The sequence below is a fragment of the Mycetomoellerius zeteki genome, unplaced genomic scaffold, assembly GCF_001594055.1.
Source record: "Mycetomoellerius zeteki isolate Tzet28-1 unplaced genomic scaffold, Tzet1.0 scaffold245, whole genome shotgun sequence".
NCBI classification, from domain to species: domain Eukaryota; kingdom Metazoa; phylum Arthropoda; class Insecta; order Hymenoptera; family Formicidae; genus Mycetomoellerius; species Mycetomoellerius zeteki.
The window spans coordinates 337172-361891 of NW_017257222.1; the positions used below are offsets into that span (position 1 = coordinate 337172).

At 30.7% G+C, this 24720-nt stretch overlaps 1 protein-coding gene across 2 annotated transcripts in view; it reads right to left on the reverse strand.

Moving 5' to 3' along the window:
* Picot (putative inorganic phosphate cotransporter protein picot) overlaps window positions 1-24720 on the reverse strand; it is a 41572-nt gene that overhangs the window by 11472 nt on the left and 5380 nt on the right. Inside the window, exon 1 of one of the 2 annotated variants that reach the window (XM_018449419.1) lies at window positions 6651-7202. The exons of the other annotated variant lie outside the window; for it this stretch is intronic. Within the exon in view, the coding sequence (XP_018304921.1) occupies window positions 6651-6750 (100 nt within the window). The 5' untranslated portion in view covers window positions 6751-7202. Of the gene's footprint in view, window positions 1-6650; window positions 7203-24720 lie in introns of those variants that run through there. 2 annotated transcript variants of the gene reach the window in all.

The following is a 24720-nucleotide window of genomic DNA, read 5'->3' on the forward strand; positions in this document are numbered from 1 at the left end:
TATGGTTTTTTGTTCCTGAGTTACTCGCGGATTAAGTAAAAGTAGCATTCGGACTTTGATTGCTTATAACTCCGTTAAAAATCATTATATTGCAACAAAAAAAATATAGATTTTTAAAACTGATACTTCGCTTTATCAAATCCATAATTGCTAACTTTTTAAAAATATAATAGAATATATTGGAAAAGGAAAACCAACCATTTTTTATGATCCTTTTTTTTTTAATTCATGATTATTTAAATAATTATTATTATATAAATAATTTGCAGAACCTTAGATGAAAAAAGAATAATACATCACCATTAATATGTAATATCTATAAAGAATACGATAGCAAAGTCTCTTAAATGTTCTCCATTAATATTTGTACTTGTTTGCGAAAATAATTTCACAACAAGCTGTTTTCCTTATACTGACTAATAGCGCCTGTTAAGAGGAAACGATCTCGGGAGGGATTAACATATTTAACATCTATCAATCAAGCATCGCATGTAAGTAGTATCTATCGAGTCTACACGCGATCAGTCATTTTCCAAGACGGCCGTCATTGGCACCTACGGCGTCGTTCGTCGTCATCACCAGCCATCGAGCACGTGGTCGGGTTCGGTAGAAATAGCTTCGGCACACAGCGATATAGAGAATATCACTGTGTGCCGTTAACGGTGTGTGCGTTAACGGTGTGTCTTCAATTGTGTTGCGAAACACAGAGAAGTACAACGCCGAAAGAACGACTAGGGGAGACGAGACAAGAGGCCGGACGGGAGTCGTCGTGCTGGAAAGGCGAACCGCAAGAATTGGCAGAGGGAAGAGGAGAGAAAGAGAGAGAGGAGAACCGTGTCTCGTGCACGTGAACACGCGTCGATTGCTCGTGACGTACGTGAACACTATTGTCGTGTACGCATTGCGTGTGCGAAATACATCGCGCAATCGTGCTGATGCATATGGAACGAGATCCAGACTTTCAGACTCGACCAGGAAAGTAATGGAAAAATAAAAAATGAAAGAGCGGTGTGAACTTAGCGAAATAATCGAGATTGATGAGTCAGAGTAGCATAACAATTTTTGCAATGATAATAATAAATCATTATAAAGATTATAAGTGAAATAATAAAAAACCGACTATTAGTTTGAAATATGTAATATATAATATATATATATATTATTTTTAAAAACTATATATTTGCCCACAATACTACTTATGTAATTAATGTTTTTTTCACGCAATAAAGATTTGCTTAAACGCATTGAACGCGCGTTTAATAGTATCTACATTTAATTAAAACTTTTCCAAGTAGGACAGTAAACAGTATTGTGTATCGAAAGAAACGCTAGCAAACAAAAAATATATTTTACTCTCTAGAGAGATATTTATTCTCTCTAGAGAGAAACAGTAATATATAGACGAATGTGTGATGTATGTTTGCACACACACATCACACGATGATTACGCGAGCTTTTAAAATATGAAAGATAGTATCTTGTAAAGGGGCTTTGAAAGAACGTTAAATGAAATTAAAATTAAGGATATTAAATAAAGTTTTAAGTACACCTGATGTAATGCTATATTAAACTAATGCTAAAAATTCTAACATTAAATGTGACGAATGCTAAATAACTGCCGAAAACATTTCATGGGAGCCAATAAATTTTTATTTTCAATTTCAATTAGTATTAATAATACGTACCTATTCATAGTAATGAATTCATTAGATATATACCAAAAATTTGATTTTTTAATGGTTAATTAATGATAATATTTATTTCGATATATATATATTTCGAAATAATGATCCAAGATAAAGCGATTTCGAAATAAATGACTTTGTACTGAAACGTTAATATTATTGACGATAAATATTATAGACAATCTATTGGATAGAAATCCAAATAATTTTTGTATCACACGTAAGCATTAGTGCCATACAATCAACAATGATATGAAGTGTGTCGTAATTCACGTACCCATAAGAACAAAATCTACCTGATAAAGGCCTATCTTTATCGGAAAAATAAAGACGGAATAGAAATTCTCGACAAAATATCCATAACTTGTTTACGAAAAAATGAAAGCCGGTGAGAATATGATAATATATATTAATTGTTTATATAAAAAAATAAAAATTAAAAATAATATTAATATGTATATAAACGTATCATTACGTATATTATTCTCCTTTATAGATAAAACATATCGTATTTCGGTGATTATGCAGTATAAGGGATTACCCTCCAATGACCTTGACCTTGACATATGTTGTCAAAGTCATGACCCCGAGTTACTTTGAACAAATTTGTTCCTTAAAAAGTTATTAACAAAAACAGTTCATCGATAAAACCTAACTTTTGGACACGACTGCGCTCCGATGAAACAAATTCCTTGCTTTAACAGCGCAAAATATTTTCTTATATAATTTTTGTGCCTTTAGAGCAGAAAATTTGTGTTTTTAAAGCAGAGAATTTATGTTTTAAAAGAGAAAAGTATGGTTTTAAAGTAAAAAATTTGTTTGTAAAGCAGGCTAAAACCTGTTGGAGGTCACTCAAGGTCATGAACTTGACAACATATGTTATGGTCAAGGTCATCAAAGGATAGTCCCTTATACTGCATAATTAATCACATTTCTTCAAAGAAGTTTCTGAAAAAAATCTTTCAAATAAAATAAGAATATATATATTTATGAAGAAGTAAAACATCGATCTTTCGCAGAAATTCAGTTCGGAGAAGATTGAACTTCAATCTGGTCAAAATATCGGCAGTTTTAAACTTTGTTATCATCGACAGTAATTTATGGTCATGTATTGCCTCTTCGTTGCGTTTACAGAGATAAATTCGATAGGCAACGAGCTATCATAATTGTGGTAAACAGACGATATATTAATTTTGATTGACATTACACGGAACACTCCATGAACATTCTGCTCCTCTTTTTTTCGCAGATGCTCCAAATCTAAATTTAAATCAAGTATTTATGGAGTAAACTAGCGAGTATCGATCTTTCATGCAACAATTTTCTCTACGACAGAAATCTCTATTTTAATGAACTTTATCAAACTCGAAACTTTAATTCTTCCAATTTTTCCAATCTAATGTTGGAATTAATTTCGTGGAAAACCGACTAAAGTCTACTTAAAGAAAAAATTTTGCCTATTCTCTCGTAAATCTTTTATATAAACCCCCAATTATTCGCTGTTTTTATCCCTTTTTTTTATAGAAAAAAGCAAATGCAAAACTGATTGAAAATTCCGCGGATAAAAAGTAACGAGTCCTCGCGGGAATTTTAGGACATCTTTTACGCATGCCGAATGTGCAGCACGTTGTACACTATTTTTGCGATAGCAGCTAAATACACAAGTCATTCGGTGGCCTTGACGTCACCTATCGCGAGAAAAACGCACTTTGTTCTCGAACATTCCTCGAGTCCGTGTGTCCGCCGAAAAACCCCCGCAGCAATTTTTCTGGAATTGCGATAAACAGTTCTCCATTTGGATAAACAAATGCGTAATACGAGCGATGCGTTTCCGCGAAAGAACGGATATTTCGTATCCGTACTCTTATCCAGATAGCGACCGTTTTCGCGATGCGTCATCATCGAGGCAATGAATGCCATGTCTCTCATCGCGTGCACCCGCTTTTTCCTTTAATTTGCTTGGCAAAACGATGCTCTTTAAATTAATTCTTTTGCGATAATGTAAATTATTTCTGTGTGGAATAATTTTTTGTTATTTTACAAGATATTTTACTAATTATTATCGTTTTTTATTGGTGTGTATAATATGTATATACGCATGCTTATACTTAATAATTACTATTTATAATTATTTTTCGTTAACAAAATTCATTAAATTTATCGCGATATTCCGTGTCTTCGATTAATAAAGTTAAATCACTAACTTTTAAATAATTGCGTATCGTGGTACATTTTGCAGATAATAAATTTAAGTATATTTTGAATTTTTATAAAATTCAGTTCACATACTTTTTGCCAGTTATTTTTAGAGTATAACATAAATTCCTTTGATATATGTACATTGTATTGTTGTAAAATCGTTTCATATTTCTGAAAAAGAAATGTAAAAAGGTGGGCAATGTTTCTACAATTCGATACAAGCATTCAAGAAATAATAATTGTGAAAGCTTTTGCTGAGAACGGTCGTGCAGTTTACAAAGAAAAATCTACAAATTTTTCTTTTGTGAAAAAAAAATGTGTATGTGTGTGTAAAATTAGGATCCTTTTGGTCACGTCCAAGATAAAAGAACAAAAGCCTTAAATCTTTTTAAACCTAACTTCTAAGAAGAAAAAACGATTAGTCCCTTTCGGTCAAGTCCGAGTCAAAAGAAAACGAAAGTTTTTATCTCTTGAGACCTAGGACGGAAAAAAAAGGTTTGAAAGATAATAAATAAATGGTAATTAAAGTCCTGTGCATGTGGACGTTTCGAATTGTTTATTTTTTCGCATAAAAATGAAAGAAAAAGAGAACAAAAACTCCTATATGTAATATATTAATTTGTTATTGCTTTATATCTTGAGTTGAACTCGGCATAATGGCCTATCGCAAAATTAATTCTTCAAGTATTTGAATCTATATGTAATTACTCTGTAAAACTACATTTTTAAGACCTTCATAAATTCTTCCAAATTTCTAAAAGGTCCTAAAAGTTCTTTGAATTCATATTTATTTTACTAGTCGATTAGATAAAATTAAAGACGAAAAATATTTGATCTTCATTCATTTACGAGAAAATTCGAAATGCTTATTTCGGTTGGTTCTTCCGAATGCTACTATAAAATTTGATTACACTATACGAAGATTATTACAGAATTTTTATCTCCATTCAAACGATTTAACATTGAAATTAACTACAAATTATAAAATATACACTTTGAGTAGCAGATATTTAAATATTTACAGAAAATTTATGCAATAAATAGGTGATAAAAATGAAAAAAATTTCAGCGTCAGCTTTTTCTCGCGGAAATCGACAAATAACTGATCAATATGCATTATAATTGCGTAAACATTAGAAAACCAACTGTGAAACATTATCGTTGCAAGACGCGTGGACATTCTTAGCCAGCATGATTTAACGTCTTTGTAACATAAAAATCGCAATGCAAAATACTCTTTAAAAATAAAAAAGAAATTTTCCTATTTAAGATATCCGCATATCTGAAACGTAAAATGTGATATTAAATTATATGCGTTACTAATGAGACGCACGTAATATATATATATATATGTATATATTATATATATATATTTTATAAAGTATTAAAATGGATAGAGAGAGAAAACTGTCTACTAGTCTTTATTCGATAAAGTAGAGAAGGTACAAAGAAATAGATTGCAGGTTCATTCGCAGTTGATTAAAAATGTGGTCCAGATTGAGAAAGATCTTCGTACAAATAAAAAAGGCAAATTTCGTTAAATAATAACTAGTAATGCTATGTGTTTTGATATAAAAAATATTAATTGATATGATTTTTAGAAAGGAAGAAAAAGGCTTAAGAATTAGTGTAAGATTTAGTATAATCTATTTGGATAAAAGCAATAACTGATCATGGAAATTTAGAAAAATTCTTAGATAAAAAAATAGATGTGACTCATACATTGTGATAGATAGAGTTTAATAATTAATTAAATATCGATAGGTAATAGATATTTGAAGTTCGAAGTCACATTTTGAATAGAAATCTAGTAGCGCTTTATCTATCGTGCCATTTGAATGAAGAAAATCAGAGAGAGAGAGAAAGAGAGTGAATGAATGAATGATTTCCTTAGCTATTTCAAATACAACTCTTACAAATCTAAACTACTAAATTAATTTAAATTTTATAAATTTAAGTAATATTAAATAATAAGAGAGAGAGAGAGAGAAAGAGAGAGATAGACAGATATCGTTTACTTATTAAGCGCTTTAAAATCAGATTCTCTCAAGCGTTAAAAAGAAATACATAATTGACTAATAAAGTAAAAGAAAGTGAAAATAAATACTTAAAATAAAATTACAAAAATAAAAATAAAAAGAAAATTTTACAGGCGATCGTCGTAAGACGATATCGATTTGACGATAAAATTGAAAATAAAAATCAAAATAAACAAAATTTGAGAAATAGAGAGCGAGAGAGAGAGAGAGAGAGAAGCATGAACGTGTACAGCCGAACACGTGGTCTACCGCCGTCGAGACGAATATCGCGCCCGAGTACACCTCGTCTCGGATTACAGCATTTCGCGACACGAGAATTATGGAGTGCACGAAGTCGGAATTTCTTGAACGTCGCGCTCCGGAATCGCGCGTCCTTTCGAATATTTCATTCGGCACGGCATTCATTCCGAATCGAATGGAAGAAGAGCTTTTCCGAGGAATTTCTTGGAACGTTCTCTGTTTCCTGCGCGTGCCTATCGGCTATTTTTATGCAGATTTATGTCAATGACGAAGTCACGTTTGTCTCGACCGCTCGTCCGCGAGAAAGAGCAGTCCGGAAACTCCGGTTTGCACGGCGACAAGAATATACCGCGAGAAGCCGAGAGAAATATCGAGGGTTTTTCGCTTCGATTCTCACTCGCTTAGGAAATAAAAAAAAAATTGGCGGATCAGCAATTTCCGCGTCGCGTCGGTGAGGCCGGTCGAACGGCTCGGGAGAGACACATACCTTTTTTTCTTCTTCTTTCCCGCTCGTCCTCGTCGAGTCCGGGCTGTTCCCACACAAGCACGTGGCCATTTCGTCCCCTGTTCTCGCTGTCGCGGTTCATCGCGCACTCGGCACGTGGGACGAGAATGAGGAACGCGGTTTACAACGCTCCTTGAACGACGATAACGAACGACGTCGAGGATCAACGGCGATGATCAACGTTCGGCGCGATAACACGGACTGTCCTCTCTCGCGCGCGCGCGCACGTGATTCGCTGCCGCTCCTCCACACTCTCGTAACTCGTTCCGTACAGGCGCCGAAATGCGCCGAGGAGAAACGCGCCTGCGTTCTCTACTTACGCCGGTCCGACGGCGACGACGACGACGGCAAGATTGCGCACGAGGCAACGGTGGCGAGCGACGATGTGCAAATGTACACGAGACTGACGAGACTGAGAGAAGACGAGGTTAAGTCTTCGCGTGGTACGAAGTACACTGGTTATGCGGGTTATGCCGGGACGGCGGAACTTGTGTAATCGACCGGCTGTTCTCGCTGCTCCGCAAATACTCCGATAACAGCGGGTCGACAGGCGAGCGCCCGAGCGGCCGAACAAACGAAGCGGAATTCCGATTGGCGGATGAACCAGCTACGCCAGCCTCTCGGCCAATCAAAACGCAGCGCGGCAAAAATTATGACCGGAGGCGCGAAACTCGAATAAATTAAGGCACCGACGAGATATTATTAAAGACCGACATCCTTATGGGAGTTCGCGTCCTTGTTAATATCGAAGTGATTAAGAGTAAAAAAACTGATAATATTGTACTAATTTTATGATTTATTAGTTTAGTAAACGTGTTTATCGTGTACGTGCATTTAAAACTCAATAATACTCGATTTTTCTTTAAAATTGTGATTTCAGTGTTATCGTCAAAGTTCGATTGTCAACAGAGATAATAACTGCAGAGAAAAAAATTGTAATTTTTCGGCAATATATAGGATATTATAGCTTTACAAATATGCATATTTATTTATAGAGCATTTATGTAATAAAATATCATGAATTTAATAATGTATTAGTCAAATATTTATGTTAATAATAGCAAATTTATATCAATTGTCGAAAATGGCAGCGTTCTTCGATTACCTCCAAGCCCTTGGGACCCTTTTTATACCGCCGAAAATTTGCCCAGGGTTGACGGTCTTTAATAGTATCTCGTCAGTGGTGAAACCTTCGAAAACCCAGGTAGGAGGGTAGAAACATCTTTTCTCTTTAGACTTTGCGTCAAGGTACTGCACGGAGTGGTAGAAGACACAACACATCCCTCCAACCGAAGGAAACGTCACAAAAAGGTCAGGGACAAAGGAGAATTGACCTGACATTGTCATTGAAGCTGACAAAGGAAGATGGATTTCTTCCGGAAGAAATATCGGATTTCGGTTAATATTTTAATCATAATCCTAAAAGATGGAACATTTCTTACGCACGTTTTCTTGTATTCTTTTATGTGCTGAACTTCTCAACATTTATTTCAAACTGATTTGATAGGAGCATGTTGGAAATCGCATTAAAAGTAGCACAATTTCGTCGAAATCTGATCTCCGATTGCAATTTTCAATATTTTCGTATCAATTTAGCTTGAAATTGACATTTGCAAATAATTCAACACGTAAAAGAAAATAATAAAACGTGCAAGAAAAATTCCATTGGTGAAAACTGACTTATTTTATTCATTGTCCAGGATATTGAGTAAAATAGTCAATTTTAGCTTAAGCGATGACTGAAAGCGGAACCTTTCTTATACAACAGTTTTTTTCGTATTTTTTGATATGCTGAATCATTTGCGAACGTTACTTTCAAGCTAACTGTTGGGAAAATATTGAAAATTGCAATCAAAGATTAGATTTTGACAAAATTGTGCTACTTTTAATGCGATTTTCAATATGTTCCCATCAGATTAGTTTGAAATATACGTTTGCAAATGATTCAGCACATAAAAAAAGATATAAGAAAACGTGCACATAAAAAAAGTTTTATCGTTTAGATAAAAAAAATCCGGTAATTTTACCCATTTTCTTTTTACCTAAACTTTATTTTGAGACTTTTAAAAAAACCATCAGGATGGATAATAAAAAAAGGAAAAATTTATTGTCCTCTATTTCTTTTATTCTTGATTTGCCTTGCTTATACTTTCACATTTATATTGTTTAAAATTTGTTCCATCAAAATTTTAAAAGAAATTGAAATGTATAATGAACTGTCTTTTATAATTCTACTTTTAAAATAAAAATCTTTGCTTAAACTATATACCTTGAACTATGTCCATTTCTATTGATGTAGATTAAGTGGATAATGCAGATATCAGAAGGAATTTTTATTTTCTTTTTTTTTTTCCAAAAATTTATTAAAATTTAATTTATTAAAATTTATTAAAATTTATTAAAATTAGAGATTTGTAGACGACTTTTCTGATTACGAATATTGCAATTACATTGCGATTTTCTCAGTATTTTAGCCATAATTTGGCTGGACAGAAATTCATCTTTGGGAGATGCCTTCTACCTTTAAAAAAGAATATATTCTCCCTTCATTAATTTTCATTAGCTTGAGATTTGCCTTAATGATTACTAAATTGATATATTAATTTTCATTGAGTCATTGGGAATAACAGTGATTCGGTAATTATGACAATTGGAACAGAAAAACAATTACAAATTGAAGAAATGAATATCTCTATCGGGCTTTACTCCAATGAAGCATACATCTGTACATGTACACACACACACATATATATATATACTGTGAAACCGTATGATTCACTTCTAACCTTCGGACTCAAAAGTTAAATGGATTACTGCCGTGTCGGATGTGTCGTGTCGTTTTCTTCGTAAAAGTCGTTTGCTATGCACTTAGATCATAAATTATAATGATCCCAAATTTCAAACAGATATTTGAAACTGGCAGGTTTTCAAGATGCTATTTCTACAAAAAGTATTACTAATAGAAAAAGTATTGCTCTAACTCGCGCGCTCATCGTTTACTGAAAATATTTTTATATATATCTTCCCTCCAAAAAAATATATCTTTTTGCTTAACATTTTGCGAAAAATATGACTAATTATAATGCTATAACTGTAAAATCCTTCAGTCTCATTGTTGTACGTAATAGCTCTGATTATATCAGATGTCATAAGGAAAAAACTGAGTCACTGCGAAGATAATATCATTTCATATGCTTAATTGGAATCTCGGATTCATGGACACAATTTATCTTCAAGCAGATCAAAATAAATTATACTTAAGTACATAAACGAAAAAGCAAGGAAACAATTTTACTGAATAACTCAACTCGTTATTGTTACTCCTAAAATGATATTAAAATTATAAAACTGACAAGCGATCGAGTAATCAGAAATAAATATCGTATTATGTCATTCATAATTTAGGTCGCAGATGCATAATTATTTCGTTAATTATTATAACTTTTTATTTTTATTCTTTATAATTTTTATTTTTCATTTTTAAGCTTCTCGCCAACATGGCTAAAATTGCATGATGTTGCAACAGTTTCTCGTCATTTTCGCAAAGTAACGTCATTCCTGAAATAGTGGAGAGAGAGAGAGAGAAGATACAATTTATATTCAATGCACATCTGTCTTGATTTATCCTTATATCTAATAGAAAAATATAGCTAATCGCAGTTAATGCTAACAACCGTTCCATCCCGCGCGGTTTTATTTCCGATTCGAGCTTGCGTCACAAGGAAAAACGTGGATTAGATGATGCAGGGAACGAAAAATAATCAATACATGTCATGTGGAGAATTTTGGCACGTTCGAACCAACGATCGGCTATTTAGAACTTACCGTGTAGCTTTATTTCCGTCAGTCACTTTCGTGATACGGACGTGATCATAGGCATCGGATCGATACTCAACTGCATCCGCAATCGTTTCGAATTGAAGGATCATTGATGATCCGATGATGTTTTATTCCGGGAAGGATTACATTTGAAAACTCGGCTGCCGATTACGAAATCTTCGTCACATTCCGACGTGCAATTTTTAACAATTGACAAACGCAATACAATCGGAGGACCTTCCGTTTACAAATGCCATTCTCAATATCATTAATAGCGTTGTTGAAAATCTTCCGGTATATTTATGTTTTTCTCATGAAGAATCAACTTATGAATGCCTTAATTTCCGAACTAAACATTAGAAGGAAAAATGAAGATATAATGAAAAAAATTATGTTATATCAACAGCATTATTTTAATTAAAAATAATTTTGTTAATTCAATAACACTATTAATGAAACAAATATATCATATTCTTGTTTTAATTAAATGTTATTTGTTTCATTAATATCTACTATTGTTAGGGTTACCAACTCTTGGTCGCACGAAAAGAGTACATTGATATGCAAAAAGAGTATACTTTCTAAAAAAAAAAGAAAAAAGATGACGAACTTTTTTATTTTAAATGCTGGCATTCAATAAAATGACATTTTTAGAATTTTTATTGACAACGTCTATTCAGTCTTCATAAAGTTACGAATAAATATGTTTCTTTATATTTTACTTCCAGATTTTTTAATGTTAATGTTAATAAAATTGAGAAAATAAAATTGATTCATGTATTTAACATATTTTGCTATATATATTTTGCTATTTATAACTTTCTTCAACAAATATATATAACCAAATCTCTATCAAAACCTCTATATAATATGTAAATAAATATTTATATTTTACATAATGGCCAAAGCCTTAGTACAAGCCAAGCAAAACTTTTTTGTAAAGTAATAAATGTAAATATTAAATAATAATTTTTTAAATTTCGTCTCATTTCTCAAAATAGAGTACAATAAGTAAAAAGTAAGAGTACGCTGTTGTCCGACTTTGAAAAGAGTACATGTACTCTTAAAAGAGTACGGTTGGTAACCCTAACTATTGTTAAATCAACAAGATTATTTTCAATTAAAATAATGTTGAGAGAGAGAGAGAGAGAGAGAGAGATACATCATTTTTTCAGTGTATTTTTCAAAGAAATGCCTCATCTTGATGAAACACATTACAAACAAGAAAATAATAATAAATGAGATAATAAAAATATAAATCACAAAAATACAATTGCCAATCAGAGCCAACACTACGTGTTCGTGTGCGAATTAAAATTCTTTATTAAGTAACAAATTAGTTAGACATTTCGATTCTCGCTTTTTGAATCATCCACGATAATTAATAAAAACGAAAATTATTATATGGAGATTAAATATATCAATCAAATATATCAAACTAGAGCAAGTGACGCTGCGATATATAAGATGTGCGTCAACATCGATAAATTTGTTGGACTGGCAATAAGATCTCAATTATTAATTATCAAATTGAGAATCCGTATTATATTTTATATTTTATAAAATATCTTTTAATAAAAATATAATAATGATTTCGTGAAAGGCTCGACGATACTTTAAAAGTGTGGTTCGGCCAATGGGTCAGTCGAAGCTCTCGCGTCTGCGGGAATTTTATTTTGATGTTATGAACGGGATAACAGAGCAATCGATGATCGAAGATAGGCACGCGGGACTTTCCATAGTGGAAATTGTGAAGACGTAATAAGCAAATATTTGTCTGACTCTTGGGTTTGCGCCGCGCGCCGTCGCCATCATTCTCGCGAAGAATATACCCTCGCGAACGTGAGACGAAGTTGATTTGTAGCTTGCTGTTGTGTGCACGAATCATCGTCGTCGTCGTCTTCGCTGCCTATAATTGATTTGATTGCCACATATGCAGCGTTCAAAGCTATCGGTGAGAATGTGCGATTCGCGTAAATCAGAGGGAAAAGAAATCGCGGACTGTCGCCGAGTGTGTAACGCGTCTCCTCTAATCAAGCGTTAAGTAATTGAAATTATGCCGAGTCGAACGTTAATTAGCAATTATTTCTCGCTCATTTCTCGCTGATTTTTCTCTCAAATTGTAATTACAAGCAGAATAATCCCAACAGAACAATTATGTAAGGCAATAAATTAAAAAAGATCAAAAGAATTATCGTTGCCTTAAAAATCGTGGCATTAAAAATTACACTGACAGTAAACTCTGTACTTTAAAGTTTAATCTTTAAATTTATATAAAATTCATAAGCGTAAGTAATTTTTTGCGAAAAATATCTCTTCAGTCATTCAGAATTTGAACTCTTTCCTGAATTCCATGCGGACGTCTTAGACGGTTTCATAATATAAGATTGATCGGTTTAAATCATTATCAGATATTTTTGGAGGTGAGGTGATATTTTTTGCAATAAATTATTGAATTACTTAATAGTGCTTTAAAGATGCTTATTAGCATCAATAATATTAAATTACTCCAATTTAATTTATGTATTCCAGCTTCAGTTTAAGACCGTGTTTTAAGATCGATTTTATTTTTACAAGAGTCTTCTCATTAAATATATCGATGCTGCAAGTGTTCTTGCATGCCAAAGCGGAGTAGACGTATAAATAGAAAAAAATCGCCGATACTAATAAATAATTCATTATTCTTATCAGGCAGCTGAACTTATCGGGCCCCTTTATAGCGCTGTCTTATCAGCGAGCTGCAATATGCACGATGTAATCAGCGAGAAATGTTTGCACTCTCAACCGGACCGAGCCGTCACGCCAATCACACGTTTCCGACCATTTGAAAGATGCGGACCGTGTAATTATCAGGTCTACGCTAGAAAACCGTAAATTTCAAAGAACACGAGAATTCCCCGTCTCTTTCTAATTTTTTAAATTTAATTTTTCTCGCGCCTTCCGCAAGACATAATTGAGGGTCATTGAGCACGATTGTGCAATCGATGATTTGTTCGGCAATTGTGACGCAGCACATTCTCTTATGTTTGCGAATCGCATTGTATGATTTTGTTGCATGGACGTGCAACGAATCGTGATTACGAGAGAACAATGAGCGATTGCGTATCGGCGGTTCAACGAAAATTAAAAACGCGTATGATTGATTAAAGGTCTACAAAATCTTATCGAATCTTCATGTAATCTAAGTTTTATTTTATGCCATATTCATCTGCGGATAATAGATATGTGACAAGTATAAATATATCACAAACGGTCTATTTGATCTCTCTTCAAATATTTATAATAATGAACAATCAAATGTGAAAATAATTTAAGATCAAATACAATATACTGAGGTATCCTTACTATCGTAGAATTTCTAATTTTGAATATTAATTAAATAAAAAAATGAATATTATTATGAATTGCAAGATATTGTTCGTTGAGAGTGGTTGTGATTAATAAAAAAGCGTTCAAATTTAAATTATAATGTATATAATAATTATATGAAAAAATAAAATATATAATAATGTTTTTCATATTATATATTATATTATATTTTTTATAGTCTCCCTGGTTTTCAATACACCAGCGCCATTGTTTCACCAGTTTTTGTATTCCTTTAGAAAAAATCTTTTAACTGCAGATTAATCAATTATCGAACACTTGTGATAACTGATGACAAACACTTCTGAAGATAAATTTCTTTTTGGTCTTCTTGGAAAGTTTTATTCCATTTATATATATCAATATCCGATAATATCAGTCGAGGTCACAAGTGTTCGAAAGTGGATTAGTCTGCAGTCAAAAGATTTTTTTCTCGAGGAATGTATTATATAAAAAGTGCTGTATTGAAAACCAGCTATATACGAGACTATATTGAAAAATAATGACTTAAGTCTTAAACACAATAGACACAGGTAATAAGCACAGGGGCAACAGGGAATAACGAGCCGTCCAATCACAGCTCTGGGATATAATATCGAACTTATACTCCAGAGCTCTGATTGGACGGCTCGTTATTCCCTGTTGCCTGTACCTATTGCCTGTGTCTATTGTGTTTCCAGCTTTACATGGCCGGTTTTCATTTTTTGTAATAATTATTATTAAATTACAATATAACTTCTCGTTATTAAATTACACGAATCAACTAACAAACAAATTAACAACACATGGATAATATAGGTATCTACAGTTTATGTCGATAAAGAAGATCTGTAATATCTACTGCAGGTAGCTATCTATACTATCAACTGCCAGTTAATATTATTCATCGTAAGATTTATTAGCTTCTTTATTAGCAGTAAAGCAAATACTTGTAATAAAAGTATCTTCAAAGGTACACTGAGAAAAAAATGCTGTTGATTCAATTAAAGTCTATATTACGGGCTGTCACTAGCATAAGTGGTTAATTTATGTATTTATATATTTTTATTGACATAAAGACATAAATTATTATTTCAATAATCAAGGCCTTTATATCAATAAAAATATATATGAATTAATTACTTATGTTAGTGTCAACCCGTAATATAGATTTTAATTGAATCAACAGCATTTTTTTCTCAGTGTAATATAAAATTAAGATTTCATTTTATTATCAAAATTATGTCGAGATTATTTTAATAAAGGTAAAAAGATTATAAAAACATTATGTACGTCCTTAAAAACACATAATATTTATAAATCATTTTTATGAAATAATAAATAATTCTTTTAAAGTTATTTATATATATTATAATATAATCATTATATTTCTGCCTAAATAATTATTGTATTTCTGCATAATTAATTAATTATTATAACAAGTATTTTATTTTATTCTCTTTCTTGATTTTTAATTCTTAATGTATGATTAATATATGTATATTTTAAATAAAATACTAATGTCTCGATACTTTTGAAAATATAAATGTAGAAAGTATCTCTGTAAACAGATTTAATTTTAAAAAATTATTTTCATTTAATGTAGAAATCTCTATTCGTAAGATTTTTCCGTGGAAGATTACACTGAAAATATAGAAGTAGGATGTCGACGATTTTCTGATTATCCGCCCTTACGCGAATATAACGCGTGGATGGGTTAATGCCTTTATTTGATACCCGGACAACGATTACATCACACTTAGCCTTAAATGCCTCAAGTTTCGAAACGTCGACATGAAACATAAAAGCCCTGAAATTCATTATCTACTACGGTTAAGTAGAAAATAACGCCGATCATGTCATGAGAATGGCGTTGACAAAGCGTAAGTAGGAAGAATAAACGAAATCCATCTTATATTTAAAATTTCATTTTTTAACATAAAATGACACATTAGAACGTCCTCAAATTATTTCAAATTGTTTCTAGCTATTTAAATCTTTATATGTTAAAAATAGACCATATTATCATATTAAGATTCGTGGTTAATAGCAAAAGACATATTGATACGTCTAAATTGTGAATGAATATTTATCACTGTTTTTGGAATGAAATTCAACGCGTAGAACACGCGCGTACAAGAGAACGCATTGCTTTAAGAACAGAAAGGACGCATAACTTGTTGGATCTTGAACAATTTCACGAATAGTAAGCGAATGAAAAATCGTAATTTGTTTGCAAGTAGCATCTTATCCCTTTCAAGTAGACAGTGCATTAACTGCACAAACGATTCGTGTCAAGGTGTGGCATCAATAATTAGTCATACTGTATCCGCGATCCTTTTGCAAGGTTGTATCCGAGGACGCAACTTGAGTTTCCAGAATTCGTCCTCGCGTTTTATCACACATTCGAATACGAAACAACTTAATTATTAATGAAATAATCGAATATACATATACAATATATCTACACATATATATATATTATATGTAACATACAGAGTACCTCATGTTAATTCATCCAGACAAATATCAAGAAATGTGAAAGATACAAAAAAATATTAGTTTCAGATAAAAGTGGAACGGTTTCGAGGACATACTTTGATCATGTTATTTTTTTATTATTAATAAATAATAAATAAGAAAATGATAGTGAAGAAATCACACAAAATATTTATATAAAATATAGCCCGCGCGAAATAAAAAATTTATATATATATATATTTATTTTTTATTTCAAGCTATGTTCTAAATATTTTGTGTGTCTACTTTAATACTTTTGTATGTAGAATAATTAGAGAAATCATATAAAAAAAATCATACAATACCATTTTAAAAAATAGCTATCATGTGACCATAAAAATAGATTTTTTTGAAAATTAAATTTATTAGTGCACCGTCAAGCCATATAACTTTTGGCTTCATTTCTCAAGTATTTTTTTAAAAAAAAGCATTTCTTTCTACTTAAATAAAAAATAAAAGTTTTCGAGAGGGGTAAATTAAAATAGAACACCCTGCATATGTGCACTTATTTTTTATTTTAGGCTAGGTTGTTCTACATAAATATTTTGTTTGTGATTTCTTCACTATTATTTTCTTGTTTATTATTTAATAGTAATAAAGAGGTAATTTATATACATTTTTTAATAGCACTTATATATTATACATAAATTATAGGGTATATCGAAATGCACGCGAATTGAAATATCAGTAAGAAAGTTCTCGAACAAAAAAATACTTGCCATAATTTTCGAAATTTTTTAAACAAAGATTAAAGGTCATTGTACGTGAAAGTTTTAGTAACTGTAAAACCGTAAAAAACGATAAATTAATTAGCTATCGCGTAAGCAACAGGTCATGTGATTGTCTTCCCGTTAGTTAATCCCATAGACATATAAGGTTGATCTATAAGGCGTTAATCGCAATCTTTCGACGGAATCTTGCGATTATTACGGCTTTGAGGTTATGACATTTCTATGCGCGTTGCTTCTACGCATAGAAGGTGGCAATATGCTTAACCTTAACGTAATAGCACTAGTAGCCAATCAATTTATCGCTTTTTACGTTTTACAGTTACAAATAAAACTTTTACGTACAATGGCCTTGAAAACTGGCCAATTATAGATTACGATACGGCCATCTGTTGACATTGTAAACATTAAAATTATACTATATCCACGTGCGATATAACTCATGGACAAATGATAATTGGCCAATTTTTATGTTTCAGAAATTATTCGGAAGCAAATGGCAAATATTTTTATAACTTATTTTTGCGAAAACTTTCTTACTGTGAATTTTAGGACACTGTATATTTATTATGTATTCCTGTTATTCTTATGGGGACAAAGTGTGTTTTACTTAATTATAATAAAATTTAAAAAATAAAAAATTGATAATGATGACATCAATAATCGATTCATAATTATAATTTTATTTTTGAAATTTTATTTTTAAATTTTAATATTATAATATTCTTGAGGCTTTCACGGGTGTTACCTATGTGACAATCTTGCGTTTCGCGGGTTTTCTCCGTGTTCAGATCCATTCTTGGAATGCCAACGTTTCGTGAACCTTGCAGTTCACTTCATCAGGGCGAGGAGCAGCCTGATTTTAATATTATAATTAAATAATGACACACTTCATTTCTACAAAAATAGGAATACATGAAAAAATATATCGATGTATAAATAATAGTATATATATCGGTATATATAAATAATAGTATATATATCGATGTATAAATAATAGTATGTATGTATATATATAACAATCTTTATATCTCAATTCGTAAAAAATTTTAAATTACAATAAGATAGATTTCCATTAAATTTTCTTAATTAATTGATTTTTTTATGGAATAGTAAAACTTTCATTCACGGAAATTACATTTCACTTCGACTGAAGATGTTATTTATATTTTCTTCCATAGTAATCTTAAATTCCATTGTTTCTTAAAACGTAATCCAAACTGATTTAGGGCCATGGCACACAAAAACTTATAAGTAATAAAATTTGTAAGCAATAAGCTTGTAAGCAATAAGCTAATTAGCTAATCACATTAAGGACATTAAGGCCATAATGTAAGCAGCCAATTCGACATGTTGATTTCCTTACTACTTCCTTCTTATTGTTTAAATTTCTTTGTGTGCCACGGCCCTTACAATCACAAAAAAACAGATAAACCGCAAAGTTTAGAAGTATAATTAGATGTACCGAGTACTGCGAAGATGTACCGAGTACAGTATAAAATTTCGACAGGCGCTTTCTACTTTCATTTTTCGTGGCTCCGATAGTATTAGATGCGATTTAAATTTTGACACATATAACTTCTAGGAATTATCAGGATTCCTGAATTAATTTTTGTACAGGATTAAAAACTGTACTGTTACCGTACATCTCTCTTTTACATTCTTTTTCAAATCCAATTATGAGGTCGATCAACAATCTCGTAAAATGCTCTCGTATCTAATTTTATTTTATTCGTGAGTGATTTTTTTACGAGAAATTGTGAACTCCGCTGCGTATTTGTCGACGATATCACATATTGTTCGCGACTTTATGATATTTTAGTAAAAATAAGCACGTTACCGAATAGCCGATCAATTATATGCTGCATAGTAAAGTTATCATGAGTGACTAACAATAAGTCAGGTTAAAAATATTATCATTCTATATTGTAAAATTGTAATGTAAAATTTACATTTTATATGTTTATCACAACTTGACACACACATTTATTCTATTTGTTCTACGATTGCCATAATTTTCAGGGTAAATCTAAGAAAAAATTATCTCTGTGTAGAAATTTAAGTTTTCACAAATACTTTTTATTACAAATTGATTATTATATATATATAAATTTATATATATATAAATTTAAAAATTAAAAGGAAAATATAAAAATGATAAAAGATGATAAAAACAAAGACAATAAATCTAACGTGAAAACTTAAAATATATCAGAACCGCTTTTTTTCCTCATAATGCTCATTTATTTATTTATTGATGTTATAGTAAAATTCCCCAAGTCTTGAGGAGCTGTGAAGTTAATTATTAATTGTCTGATTGTATCGTTTTCAATTTTTAGTCTGATAGGGGTTGATAAGCTAGTGAGTATTCACAGAATGTTACAATGATATAAAGTTTTTATATCATATCTTTTCAAGTTATCTTTGAAGAGTTTCCCCATTGCACAAAATTGCGCAATATTGCTCTTTTATCGCATATATCGCAACAAGTCACAAATCTGCTTTATCGTGATAAAACATTGCTTTAAAATCGCGATACGATAATTATCAATGAAGACCAATTTCGTCTTTTTCAATGAGATTAAATCGTCATATAATTTTTTACATAATTGTATAATAATAAAATTTAAAAAATAATTTCAAAAATATTGTCTTTTCGACAATGTCTGATTGTTTTCAATTATAATGTCTAATATTTTATGATTGATATACAAAACTATTGACATATAAAACTAACGGTTTTTGGAAAATGAATTAATTGAAAAAAAGTAATCTTTATACTCTCTCTCTCTCTTAGAAGATTTGCTTTAATATTTATTTTTTTCTTTCTTTTTTGTGAACAAAATGATATCAAGTTTTTTCTGCTATCAGGTTAAAAGTCAAACGTTATTACACTATATGTATACATATATTTTTTAATATAACGACATGAATAAAATTTACGACATCAAAATATTAATATAACACAAATTTATTTTAATAAAGGTAACTCTTCAGAAAAATTTACTTGAGAAATACAATAATTATAAGCTATTAAATATACAATTTAAAATTGTGCATAATCTATTAATAGTCAACACTAGATATAATCAGACATAATAGCCAATTACTCATCAGATTACGATTACCGAGCATATTGCATCCCGAATACAATGCGATGGAAAAATACAGAGTTATGCATAGGCGGAATCGATCAATACTGCATCAGCTAAAGAAAAAATTCATTGTACACGCATTACGTCAATATTGCATGTATTACTATGAAAAAAAAACTAATCGCGAATAATTTATTTATTCAAGATTATATATGCACTTTGGTACAAATTAAAATACAATAATTCTCTCGGCTATTAATGACTTGAATCATTGTATTGTAAAAATAAATTTGAGATAAATTTGCAGAAAGGAAAAGAAAAGCAGAATATTGATCAATCGCTTCAAACATCATAAATATAAATTTTTTTCCTTCTACATGAGAGAGAGGAGAAAAAAAGAAAAGAAGAGAGAGAGAGAGAGAGAGAGAGAGAGAGAGAGAGAGAGAGCGAGAGAAAGGAAGAGATGATTTTTATTAGTTAATCTTTTGCGTTAAGATATGATCTCTTGAATCGTGTTTTGTAGCTTTACAACAATTAGCATAAATATCGTGCGAGTTATTTTCCAGAGAGTTTTGCAGTGAAACGCGACTCATTTTAATGCGCGGAAATTTTTAAAATGTATAATCATCACGAAAACGAAATGTTTTTTTCTTGGAAGATTACACTAATTACTGACGGGATCACAACATTGTTCAACGATATAAGATACAAATGATCTTTCCAGTGACTCGTCCAAAGTTCGAATTCTCGGTTAAAAATTAAAAAATTCCTACATTCGAGTTTTAAGTTGCGTTATTCATTACAAATACTGAAAGTCTATAATGCATGTTATGTATATTAAATCTGCAAAACTCGCAATGAATAATGTAACGCAGCCTAGACCGCATTGTGGTTGATTCGCAATTAGCGTAAACCGCAAACAAGAAGTTTAAGAAAGTAATTTCAATTTAATATTTCTGAAGTTTAAATGACATTAAATTTTGAGAAAATATCGTTCTAAGCACGTAATATGTTAAAATCCTGCTATCACCTTCGCGACAATAGCTAGTTTCCAAGCAAAAGTCCGAATTATGAAAAAGAAAATAGAATTTAAAAATAGTACGATTGTTTTATATATATATATATATATATTAATAAAATATAGCATAACTGTGCACGTTTCAAATTTCTTAAATAAGTTAATCATTGATATGTCGTAAATTTACTTTATTTCACGCTATAAGATTCTTGAAACACAAAAAAGTAACAGGGCAACTAGTTCAATCTAAAAATTGCCAATCTCGGCTGTTCACGTGTGCGTCATTAATTACAATTAATTATGTAAGTTGTAAACCATAGTATTTGCGTCAGAATAGAATTGCGATGATTATACATCGTTTACTACAAGCTCGTTACAAGTGCAATTAACGCGAGGAAAGTAAACGAACACGAACTCCATCGACACCTTCTCTGCCATTAATTGCTTGATATTAGAGTACCACGACTCGTATGTCAAGTATATCATTGAAATCGTTGTGTGAAATCGAAGTTTGGCATTAGAAACATAATTGTAATTAAAACGTTATAGGCAGAGATGATTTTTAACTTATATTGCGCAAATAATTATCATTTACATCTTAATTTGTGATAATTTTATAATTTTTTATTTTGACTTAATTTTTGTTTCTTGAAAATTTAAATATTATATACTTGCTAGAATAATATTCTGTTTCAGCATATGTCGTTTGACAGTATACTGTATGTGACAATCGATATAATGATTCGGTCGATTAATTGTTGCATGCAACAAGATAGACCATTTATGATAACGAAGAAAGAACACTACATAGAAAAGTAAAGAGAGTATTTATTATTCCAGACAGATATATAGCAGATAATACTGTGATGTAATTAGCTAATCAGGTGAAGTATATTTGATGATTAAAGATGCATTAGATGATAATTTGCAGAATTGATAAGTGCAGCGTTAAGTACCTTCGTACTTATAACATATAACGAAAATCCGATTAGAAAATCTTTATAAATAATTACTCATGAAATGTATCATATAATAATCACATATTTTAGTGAATATTTTTATGCAGTACATATTAAAATTTTTTTACTTAAAATTGATCGCAGATCTCGATTCTATTTAATCAAATCGCTCGTTGAATTCCCATTTTTAATTAATGTCACTAATTTAGTTCTGATATCAGAACTGAAGTCTATTTTTGATTTTGTGACTTTGACTTTGACTTTGTCACTTTGTTTACGGTTGTGCGAATGGTAACTCACGTGAAGCAAGGCATATTTATGCAGGAAGATATCTTCAACGCAATTTACCGTTTCGTCAAACATTTGCGAACATTCACCTGTATTTCGGAAACTAAGCCGTTTAGGACACATGTTTATATGGACTTTTTTTACTTGAAATAAATCAAAGAATCGCTCTATTGAATATGGCAACATAATGAAACGGTAAATGCAGCCCTGATATTTTCATTATAATCAAAACATATACAGGGTGTTAGTTAAGTTATGCTCTATTGAGTATGTTGCCATACTCAATAGAGCATAACTTAACTAACACCCTGTATATGTTTTGATTATAATGAAAATATCAGGGCTGCATTTACCGTTTCATTACCGTTTTAGTACAGAAAGGATAGTTGTATTTAAGAGACATTTCGCAGACATAAAACAAATTCTGCAATATAAATTGATATATAAACATTTCTTGATAAATACATGTAATTTAAAAGCATTCATTCGTGTAAGTCAAAATAACCAATTTTATTATCAATTAACACAACTTCTATTACATTCATTCATTTTTAATCTGCTAAATGCCGCAAAATTAAAATAAAATTTACTTACAAATAATTTACGATTTGGTAATATTATTAAGATATTGATTTTTACAATGATGATATACAGGATTGTCATTAGTCAAATATAATTCTAAGAAAAAAGTTTCACCAAAAGTAAAACTGTGCTGCATCAAATAAATTTTTTAATTTCAAAAAATAAAACACATAAGAATAAAAGTACATAAAAGTAGTCACAAGATAATTCCAAAAATGGATTATTCTAACGGTGTAGGAAATATACGCTAAGAACTGAAACTACATTTTTTGCCAGAATGACTGCAATTAAATAAAATCTTATTCATAGACAGATAAACGATTGCGCATATATTAACATTTCTATTTGTTTTCAAGGTTATGAAAATAAAAAGAAACATCGAGTTACGCTGAATGGCAAGGAACTGTTATATGATATTTACGAGATATTTAGAGTCTAAAAATGAAGACAGTCGATAATGAATAATGACATTGAAAATATTTGACTATTATCATATCGCTAAATAGCAATCCCAATATGGCAAGAATTTTACAAAAACCTACAAGAAGGTTTGATAATGGACGTAATTTTGAAATCTCACAATTTGATTGACTACTAAAATTGTATGTTTTTTTGTTGTAATTTATATATCATAAAATATCATCGATGTCAGTATTTTTACCAGAAATGTTTGATATCTGTTTCTAAGATATTTTTCTTAATTATCTGAGCAAGTAGCAAACACAAGGAAGACATTAGCGTAAACATTAATCTTGTGAGGACTTATCTAATAGTAAATAAGTAAGTACATATAGAAGAGTGACAAATAATTGCTATTGTATCCTATAATAATTCAATGTGTGACACAAGCGACTTAATTCGTAATCCACGTTAGATAGGGAGTCTTCCGCAAACTACAGATATGTGATTGATGAGCCGTTAGCTTGATTATTGAATATGATAACGATTTTGAGACCTTCACGAGATTCACGTGATATATACGCAATGACAATGACTGATTCATCATTGAAGAAGTTATTGCACATCGACGACGTTACACAAAGTTTTTCGAAATACTCTATCATATCTCACCAAGTAATTGCAATCTTTATTTAGTATTAATATTACATATTAGTATTACTTTGCAATCAATATAATTAAAACTTGCGGAATTAAAAAAAAGATGAACACTAGAAACAGAATATTTTGATTTACAAAATTAAAATATGAAATATTTTATTATTTGTACAATAACTGTTTATTAAATTAGTGCCTTAGTTGTTAAAGATGTTGATTCTTTTTTCTTTTTTTAAAAAAACAGAGTAATATTTTTAATTGATATTTGGATTCTTCATTTTCTTTTACTTTGCAATTGTCTAATTTCAATAAAAATTAAGGAACAAATAAGTGATGTATCTATTTTCATGAAGATTAATATTTTATTTTTATTTACCGATAATTTTTTTGCACCTGTTACTTAAATTATATAACTATTAATATAGGCGTATAAGTCGAGCATGTTGAATCGCTCGGTTAATTAATTTCAAAAGCAATACTGCATGTAATGCGTATATTTAATGTTTACTCGATGTAAAAATTCAGAAGAATTGCCTGGAAAGCGCAATCAACTTAACTTACAATGAATTAACGGTTGTCGCTTTTTTCAACTTTCCAATTCCGATAGCTGTTCCACTTAATTCCAATCGAAAAGAATTTGTG